This window comes from Tachypleus tridentatus, chromosome 6 (assembly GCF_004210375.1).
Source record: "Tachypleus tridentatus isolate NWPU-2018 chromosome 6, ASM421037v1, whole genome shotgun sequence".
Lineage (NCBI taxonomy): Eukaryota > Metazoa > Arthropoda > Merostomata > Xiphosura > Limulidae > Tachypleus > Tachypleus tridentatus.
In genome coordinates, this window is record NC_134830.1 from 125216169 (window position 1) to 125227191 (window position 11023).

Sequence of the window (11023 nt, forward strand, 5' to 3'; positions counted from 1 at the left end):
TCCATCCATTTTATTATTAGTGTGTAGATAAATATTATATAACTATTTAGGTGATCCATCCATTTTATTATTAGTATGTAGATAAATATTATATAACTATTTAGGTGATCCATCCATTTTATTATTAGTATGTAGATAAATATTATATAACTATTTAGGTGATCCATCCATTTTATTATTAGTGTGTAGATAAATATTATATAACTATTTAGGTGATCCATCCATTTTATTATTAGTGTGTAGATAAATATTATATAACTATTTAGGTGATCCATCCATTTTATTATTAGTGTGTAGATAAATATTATATAACTATTTAGGTGATCCATCCATTTTATTATTAGTATGTAGATAAATATTATATAACTATTTAGGTGATCCATCCATTTTATTATTAGTGTGTAGATAAATATATAACTATTCAGGTGATCCATCCATTTTATTATTAGTGTGTAGATAAATATATAACTATTCAGGTGATCCATCCATTTTATTATTAGTGTGTAGATAAATATTATATAACTATTTAGGTGATCCATCCATTTTATTATTAGTATGTAGATAAATATTATATAACTATTTCGGTGATCCATCCATTTTATTATTAGTGTGTAGATAAATATTATATAACTATTCAGATGATCCATCCATTTTATTATTAGTGTGTAGATAAATATTATATAACTATTTAGGGGATCCATCCATTTTATTATTAGTGTGTAGATAAATATTATATAACTCTTTAGATGATCCATCCATTTTATTATTAGTGTGTAGATAAATATTATATAACTATTTAGGTGATCCATCCATTTTATTATTAGTGTGTAGATAAATATTATATAACTATTTAGGTGATCCACCCACGTTATTATTAGTGTGTAGGTAAATATTATATAACTATGTAGGTGATCCATCCGCATTATTATTAGTGTGTAGATAAATATTATATAACTATGTAGGTGATATATCCATTTTATTATTAGTGTGTAGATAAATATTATATAACTCTTTAGGTGATCCATCCATTTTATTATTAGTGTGTAGATAAATATTATATAACTATTTAGGTGATCCATCCATTTTATTATTAGTATGTAGATAAATATTATATAACTATTTAGGTGATCCATCCATTTTATTATTAGTGTGTAGATAAATATTATATAACTCTTTAGATGATCCATCCATTTTATTATTAGTGTGTAGATAAATATTATATAACTATTTAGGTGATCCATCCATTTTATTATTAGTGTGTAGATAAATATTATATAACTATTTAGGTGATCCATCCATTTTATTATTAGTATGTAGATAAATATTATATAACTATTTAGGTGATCCATCCATTTTATTATTAGTGTGTAGATAAATATATAACTATTCAGGTGATCCATCCATTTTATTATTAGTGTGTAGATAAATATTATATAACTATTTAGGTGATCCATCCATTTTATTATTAGTATGTAGATAAATATTATATAACTATTTAGGTGATCCATCCATTTTATTATTAGTATGTAGATAAATATTACATAACTATTTAGGTGATCCATCCATTTTATTATTAGTGTGTAGATAAATATTATATAACTATTCAGATGATCCATCCATTTTATTATTAGTGTGTAGATAAATATTATATAACTATTTAGGTGATCCATCCATTTTATTATTAGTGTGTAGATAAATATTATATAACTCTTTAGATGATCCATCCATTTTATTATTAGTGTGTAGATAAATATTATATAACTATTTAGGTGATCCACCCACGTTATTATTAGTGTGTAGGTAAATATTATATAACTATGTAGGTGATCCATCCGCATTATTATTAGTGTGTAGATAAATATTATATAACTATGTAGGTGATATATCCATTTTATTATTAGTGTGTAGATAAATATTATATAACTCTTTAGGTGATCCATCCATTTTATTATTAGTGTGTAGATAAATATTATATAACTATTTAGGTGATCCATCCATTTTATTATTAGTATGTAGATAAATATTATATAACTATTTAGGTGATCCATCCATTTTATTATTAGTGTGTAGATAAATATTATATAACTCTTTAGATGATCCATCCATTTTATTATTAGTGTGTAGATAAATATTATATAACTATTTAGGTGATCCATCCATTTTATTATTAGTGTGTAGATAAATATTATATAACTATTTAGGTGATCCACCCACGTTATTATTAGTGTGTAGGTAAATATTATATAACTATGTAGGTGATCCATCCGCATTATTATTAGTGTGTAGATAAATATTATACAACTATGTAGGTGGTCCATCCACATTATTATTAGTGTGTAGATAAATATTACATAACTATGTAGGTGATATATCCATTTTATTATTTGTACATTGATAACTATTATATAACTTGTATTACAATAACTAGTAAAGACGGATAATGATAGTCTTATTTATACTGGCACAGGTACCAGTACCACTTTATAGGAAAGATGGATAACTGTGGCCTTATTTACACTAGCAAGTTATTCATGTAACATGAAGGTATCTTATAAACTTGACACGGATTAAGAGGGAAGAAGGATTCGATAGGTCTTAAAATTAGATAACTTTCGACACAAACATAAAAGGCAGATACAAGATTTATGATAGAGTAACCCTAGTCTGACCTTGAATTTCACAGCATCTTCAGGTCGTCAGGGAATACTTTCTTTCGTTGGGGCTGCATGACTGTAATCTGAACAACCTGCTTATAGAAGAACTGATGAGAACACTGCGGTACCATTCCATGTCCACCATAGACCTTCAGCTAGAGTATTACAACGAACTAGCAAGCCAAATGGTAGGACACTGGTTGACAGTTTAGTGTAGTAATAGTGGACTGACAAACCATACGGTAGAACACAGGTTGACAGTTTAGTGCAGTAACAGTGAACTAACAAACCACACGGTAGAACACTGGTTGACAGTTTAGTGCAGTAACAATGAACTAACAAACCACACGGTAGAACACTGGTTGACAGTTTAGTGCAGTAACAATGAACTAACAAACCACACGGTAGAACACTGGTTGACAGTTTAGTGCAGTAACAGTGAACTAACAAACCACACGGTAGAACATTGGTTGACAGTTCAGTGTAGTAACAGTGAACTAACTAACCACACGGTAGAACACTGGTTGACAGTTCAGTGTAGTAACAGTGAACTGACAAACCACACGGTAGAAGATGTGTTTACAGTTCACTGTTGTAAAGTGCACTGTTAAACCGGATGACAGAGTAAAGTAGCTGTAATTTTCAGCAGTCTGTGAAAGTTAAGCGTTTTGTTTTTGTCAATCGAATACACTTAATTAACTCTGGTATGTTTTATTAATTGTAAAGACTTTTCAAAGGACTTAAAATGATTTTAATAAATACAACCAAATATGTAAGTTTATTTTTCTGCTATGTGTTTATTAACGTTCTTAAGATATTTTGTTATCACTTTCTGACTATTTCTTCATACAAATACCTTATTCCTATCCAGCATAGACACTCTTTAAACTTCGTTCTGCGCATGTCACGAAGCTTTACTGAGTTGCATTGAATGGTTAAATAAACTACTTTATCCTCAATGTATTTGAATGCATTATGAAGTACATTGTAATTCAAAGTTTTATTGGGTGCCTTGAGTGTAGATATAAAATTATTGTAGTATTTATCATTTCTGTTTCTGGCAGAAAACACCTGGAGGACTAGGTTACATTGGACACCTAGCATTTCGAGCTGGTTACAAGTCGTCTGCAGAAAATCACATCGATCTTATTGTGAAAGGTATTAAATGTACATAAGAATCTAAACCAAGTACAGATACAGTGCTTTGATGGAAAGCCTTCTCTTGCATTTTCATATACATATCCACGTACAGGTATCAAGGATATATTACTAAAATTACTTATTAGATTAGAAAGGTTTTATGCCTCACTCAGATAGCTCAAGATATTGAGTAAATAATAGTGAATTAGGTCTGACATAAACAAGTGTCTAGTGGTACAGTTATACCACAGAAATGATAAAGACTTTCACAGTTTTCGGAAGAAAAGGCTGACATTTTTGTTAGAGTCTCTATCAGAATAAGAAATAAAACAAAAACATCTGTTACTTTAGGACATTAGGATACAGTGATTTGAATTTGTCCGTTAACATTTTGTAACTTGAATTTGTAGGTCCAGATACTGTAATCAGATTGTGTGACTTAAGTTGTTTTTTTCAGTTCTAAACGCGCAGAGTTTACCTGGATTAGACCGATCCGGTCTGAGCGACCCATTTGTAATAGTTGGGCTGCGACCTTGCGCCATGTTTCCTGGATTTCAACCCCAGCGAACTCACGTCCGTTACCAGACTGTCGATCCTGTTTATAACGAAACATTTGAATTGTACGTTGGACAAAACGGTATTTTAATTACCATGTTTAGTACTGTACATTAATTCTGGATAATACTGACTTGACGATCCATGGGTTTTATAAAGTATTTTGTTAGTGCTCTTACTTGTAGCTGCGTGTTTAGAACTTTAAATTATATTCCCATGTGATAACGTCACTGTTGTTTACTTGTGATTTTAGCCCTAATATCCCAGCAGTGGTTTTAACTATGAAAGGCGCAGTGTTGCACCTGATGGTGGTCGACAGAGACACCATCACCTCTAACGACTTTGCTGGTGAAGTCTTCCTAAACTTCAGCGACGTTCGAGACTTGAGCAAGTTCTTGTCCATTGACTTCCTGCCCGTTCACATGTTAGCCCTCAAGAGATTCGTCAACACCCAGTACTCGTACCAGGTGAATACAGTGAACGTTGTCACTTAATTATACACCTTACACATAAACCGTTTAAGAATCGATGAGTCCAACTACTGACGTTGGGCACTAGAGTAGCTCCATAGTTATCCAGACACTGGGCTAGGGTAGTAACAGTAACCACCAAGGTTATACAGACACTGGGTAGGGTACTACAGTAACTTTCAGTTATCCAGACATTGGGCTAGGGTAGTAACATTAACCACCAAGGTTATTCAGACATTAGGATAGGGTACTACAGTAACTCAGTTATCCAGACACTGGGCTAGGGTAGTACAGTAACCACCAAGGTTATTCAGATACTTGGGTAGGGTACTACAGAAACATCCAAGGTTATCCAGCACCATTTACAATAAAGAAATAAATGCATTCAATAAGGAATTGAGCAATAATCCATTAGTTAGTTTTATTAATTGAAACTACAGCTTTGAAGAAAATCGGTTTCAATAGTGGACAAGTACCAACAGACTGGAAACTAGCTAACATCACTCCTATCATCTAGAAAGGTAATATAAGTTGTTTCAGTAAGCATAGGCCTATTAGTCTTACATAAGTTGTGGGAAAGTTTTGAAAAGTTTGATAGAAGATACTTTGCAATGTCATTTAACAAAGTTTAGAAATTTATCATGTAGTCAACATGGTTTCTCTATGGGAAAATCTTACCTAATAAATCTTTTTGACATTCTTTGTAAAGGTACTACTTATGTAGATGAGGGTAAGGGTGTAGATTTGGTGAATGTGAGTAGAGGAAAGCATTTGACAAGGTGCCACATAAAACCTGTAGGTGTGAGGGATAAGTAAACTAATTGTATAGAAGATTGGCTGGATGGAAGAAAGCAGAGGGTTGTTACAAATGGACTTCAATCAAACTGGATTAATGTTACAAGTGAAGGACCTCAGTACTCAGTCTTAGTACATTTTCTCATTTTGATTTACGTCTCATGAATAGTCTGTAAATTACTTAAACCTACAGATGCTATCAAGATCTTGGGTGTTGGTGGTTGTGAAGAGGATGCTACTGATTTACAAAATGATTTAGATCATCTAGTGAGTTGAGTAAATAAATGGATGTAATTTAATGTATAGGGGTTATTGTAATTTTAATTATAAGTATAATTTGTATGGGAATAACCTTAACAGTGTCATGAAGAGAAAGGATCTTGGTGTAATGGTTGATCAGTTTCTGAAGCCACCTAAGCTCTTGGTAGTGGTAGGGAAAATAGGATTCTAGATTGTATCTACAAAAATATTGAATACAAGTCTAAAGGGATTATAATTTAATTGTATAAGTCACTGGTTAGGCCACATTTGGAGTATTGTGTTCAGTATTGGACTCCTTACCTTATGAGAGATACGAAATTGTTTGAAAGGATTCAGAAAAGAACTAACAGAGTGGTACCTGGGGTGGAGGGTTTGTCATATGAGGAGAGATTAAGATCCTTAAAAATTTTTATCTTGAAAAAAATTGTTAGAGGAGATCTGATTGAAGTATTTAAGTTTGTAAAGGAGATTGCTAATGTTGATACATCAACATTTTTCATATTTAACAGTGAGAATTATAGAAGTAGGGGGCACAAATTTAGATTTAAATAAGGTAGAAGACATCTTCAGCTAAGACAATTTTATTTTTCAAATAGGGCGATTGGCCTATAAAATGGATTACCTTCAGATATTGTGGAGGCTGTAAACTTGTGTGAGTTTAAAAGAAAGCTTAATAGATATGTGAATGATAAAAGTTGACTTTAATTTTTGTTTTTAAATTTACCCATGTAAGAGTTTTATTTTGGCTTAGAGTATTGGACAGCTTTGTTGGTCCTAAACATTATTTTATCTTATATTGTATCTATAGTTGTTCATAGATGGCGTGTCAAAGATTACATATTGTCGAACTTCTGTAAATCCCATGGGAAAGTCTCGTAGTGTGTTATTAATTTAAAGAATTTATCAGTTTTTTGTTAATTTTATTGTGATTGCTAAGAAGAGAGAAAATACAACCAAATCTAATGTATAATATAAGTAAATAATTCATTTCGTATACAGGTTTTAACACTCTCGTAGACACTCCTCTTTAACCCACAAAAAACTGTTGAAGCGTTTTAATCAATAAACACGGATCTAATTAGTTTAGTAGCTTCAAAATATTGTAATATAATTATTTTAAAATACATTGATAATTTTAAAATAAAAGTTTAAATACAAAATGACGAAATAATATGCTTTTAATTTCCTCTTTAGTGTTTTCATTAGGCTTAAATACATCAGACATAAATATACATCTGTCTAATGTATTTTCATTAGCAGATCACATAAATACAATGGATATTGATATATAGATATACGTTGAAGTAGAAAACATCAGTATATCACATAAGTGCAGTAGATTTTTATATGATTTTGAATTTTAACAACAGATAATATGACTGCAGCCTGTATTTTAGGCCATTACAAACGTGTGTTATTAATGAAGCACTGCTTTATTTTGTTTAGGATATTTACACAAAATTACACATGATAGACTAGAGAGAAGGCAATAATTAATGGCATCCACTGCCAACATTTGGGCTGTTCTAAGTGAATAGTGAAATTTAACTCTTGCTGTTATAATTCATCTACGGATTCAAAGTATGGGGTGTGATTTTTGTGGCAAAGGGACGTGAATCACGAATTCACAGGTTCACAGTCTGGCAAGATAATTACTTAGTGTCATCCTTCCTTTGGTTTCATTGAAACCCGAATAGAATAATACAGCATATTGAACTTGAAAGTAAGACGAAAATATTATGAAAAATAAAACGATGTTTCAAGAAAGTTACTCACTTTCAAAATGCGGATCATGTGTGTTTTCTTAGCAAAGCCACATTGGGCTATCTGCTATACCCCTGAAGGGAATCGAACTCCTGATCTTAATGTTGTGAATCTGTATACTCACCGTTGTTCGTCTGGGTGACACGTGGGTCGACTAGCCTTAATGGTTAGCTGTTTCACCAGCTGTCTTCTATTCTTAAAGTTTTCTTTTGTTTATGTTTAAAATTTTCACATTTATTTTGTGTTGTTTTTAATCATATTTTCATTTTCCTACCTGTTTTTACTGTAGAGAAACTTTCACAGTATATACGTTTTATTTTGCACACTGCATTGTCACCATATTTGTCAAAAAAATATGACCCTTTAATACCTGTTTTTTCCACTAATTAATTTGTATATTCCACTATACTGCTTTGTTTTTTACTATTTTGCATAGGTTTTTTGTCGACTTCTGCTTTTACTTCTGGGTGATTACATTTAGTGATGTTTTTTTTTTAAAGTAGGTTATTTCTCTATGCGTTTCTATTATTTTAATTTTTAGTATTTTGTTCTTCGGTAATTTCTATGATTTGTAAAAATTTAGGGTTTTTCATGTCTTCTTCATTGAAAGTTAAGGCTCATTTCCCCCTATTTTCACATTTTCGTTTGTTTGTCTGATGGCAAAACCCTATTGGGCTATCTGTTGTGTCAGTTGCGTGGAATCGAACCCTGGATTTTAAGATGTTTTTGCAAGTTCAATAAAGCATTTTTTTCCCTTACAGACAGTCATTTCATTAGGGTTAGCATTCTTGAATGAAATCACCTTTTATAAAGTTAAAAGTTTCACGAACATCTGTTTTCTGTTGTAATAATTGCAGTAGCTTCTTTTACAAACTGTTTTCATATTTATCGAATATGTGTGTATATGTAGGTATTATTAGAGGAAAATTAATTAGCTCATAGTGTAAATTAATTACAAATCACTAAATTAAAACTAAATGTATCTTTAAGAAGAAAGTTACTTGCTTAATCGCTCACTGAAAAACATTTTTATAATTAATGGTTTATTTTAGGTCCTACAACAACGAGCGAGTTGGGACAAAATTGCAAAATCCTTTGTCCAGATGAGAGAGAAACTTTCCTGCGGAAACATGGTTGAAAATTGTCAACTGCGTAAGAGGTCATTTTGCGGGTTATTTGGATAATTCCAGATTTGGAGAATGCACAGACCAAACTCTGTTACGTCATAATTTCTACAAAACCCATAATTTTAGGTTACTGATATTTTTCGATATAATTGCACACTACTACAAGTTTGGGAATATGTACCCATATTTATAAAAACTATGATGGGAAAAAAACGCAACAAAACATAAGTATATGTGTCTATTATTTTATCTCACGAGTAAAAGTATTACAATAATTTATTTTATGTGTTTAACAATTTGATTTTGTGTTATCTTTCTAGTGTTTTATCATTACAGTATAGCTTAACTCAGTATTTTAATACTGTTTTTATTGTAAAGTTGTTACAAGATGTTGACTTGCACCCGATACAATCTAACTTGTGTAAAACATAAAATTCGAAGTTGTTTTTCTTTATTATGATATGTATATATTATATAATTTCATCAGTTATGGCGAGAATGGTTGTTAGACGTGCAGTGGGAAACATTAACAAATATAGATAAAACAGTTATTGTAAAATATTATTGAAAAGTTCCAGTATTATAGTTATTAATAATTAACACCAACACTACAACTCTTGCATAATATTATTAACAAATGCTATAATTGTCGGATAATATTATAAGCAAACACTAATACTATAATTGTTGGATTATATTATAAACACTAACACTATAATTATTAGATAATATTATTAATAAACGCTATAATTGTTGGATGATATTATTAACAAATATTAACACTATAATTATTGGATAATATTCCTAACAAACACTAACACTGTAACTCTTCGATAATATTCTTAACAAACACTGTAATTATTGGATAATATTATTATCAAACATTAACACTACAACTTGAATAATATTATAAAAGAGTTACAATGTTAGTATATGTTAATATTATTATTAACAAACACTATAATTGTTGGATAATATAATTAACAAACATTAACAACAAATGTACTGTATAAACCATCAATTCTGTTAAGCCAGGGAAAAGGTATCCAGTAAAAAAAACATTTCAATGTGTCAGCTCTCATCATCTCTCTCTTAACAGTAATAACATATGCTTTCATAATGTAATTCTCTCTAAGTTATTCCATTATACTTGCTAAGATTTTTTGCTTTAGATCTCTGATTTATTTTTTATGTTATTTTGATCTAAATGTAAAGATCTTTATATAATAATAATAATAAATGTATAGTTTAATAGAGTAATATTACATTTGACAAATTACAGAATTATGCTGTTTATTTTAATATAAGATCGTGAAAGTAATTTTTATTATTTATTTTCACAATTAAGAAATTTCATAATAAGCCTGTTTTGAATATGGTATTCATATTTAATGATTTGATAAAAACTATCTTGAATAATATAATACTGATGATATGAAATACATAGAAATCTTCTGAGAAATATAGAACATCATGTTGTGAGTGAAGATAATGGATTAGATAAAGGAAACCTCTTTCCTTGTGTATATAAATAAATATACCTTTCTATACATAATTTGTAGAAATGTAATAAATCTTCAAGCTGACTGTGTAGTTACACAATCATACATGAATTATATTTACTGGAATAATGGATCAGATCTTCTTCTGTTGTAATGTTCGCAGAATGAAACTTGTGTTATTACTAAATAGGTAAAGACAGATATATCAAGATATGCTTGATGCAGTAGTGGATATGATCTTGTTCTGTTATAGTTCAACAGAACCAAAGTTTTGTTAGTACAAACAATGAATACTGAAAATAATTAAGTAACTTCTATAAAAAAGAAGTAATGTAACAATTAACCAATGAACGTTGTGGAGAATAATATTAGTTATACAATAAAGAAGCCATGTAACAATGTAAACAATAGTTAGTTGTATAATAAAGAAGCCATGTAACAATATAAACAATAAATGTCCAAGAGAATAAAATCAGATTTATAATAAAGAAGCCATGTAACATTACAAATGATGAATGTTGTAGAAAATAAAGTTGTTTAATAAAAAAGCCACGTAAGGCAATAAACAATGAATGCTGAAGATAAAAATGTTATACAATAAAGAAATCGTGTAACAATATGAACAATAATTAGTTGTACAATAAAGAAGCCATGTAACACTATAAACAATCAATGTTGAATAGGAAGAGTTAGTTGTATAATATCGAAGGTATGTAACAATTAAACAATGACTATTGAAGAGACTGATGTTAGTT

General features: G+C 29.9%; 1 protein-coding gene across 11 annotated transcripts in view; it reads left to right on the plus strand.

The window, feature by feature from the left end:
- Positions 1 to 10841, plus strand: part of LOC143253592 (BAI1-associated protein 3-like) — a 60901-nt gene extending 50060 nt beyond the window's left edge. For 5 of the 11 annotated variants that reach the window (XM_076507699.1, XM_076507701.1, XM_076507700.1 and 2 more), the window contains 5 exons: positions 2684 to 2842; positions 3719 to 3812; positions 4252 to 4414; positions 4603 to 4816; positions 8692 to 10841. In XM_076507699.1, coding sequence (XP_076363814.1) covers positions 2684 to 2842; positions 3719 to 3812; positions 4252 to 4414; positions 4603 to 4816; positions 8692 to 8823 — 762 coding nt within the window. In that variant the 3' untranslated portion in view covers positions 8824 to 10841. Of the gene's footprint in view, positions 1 to 2683; positions 2843 to 3693; positions 3813 to 4251; positions 4432 to 4602; positions 5341 to 8691 lie in introns of those variants that run through there. The other 6 variants (XR_013029721.1, XR_013029720.1, XR_013029719.1 and 3 more) reach the window with 6 other exon arrangements.
- The last annotated feature ends 182 nt before the right edge of the window (positions 10842 to 11023 follow it).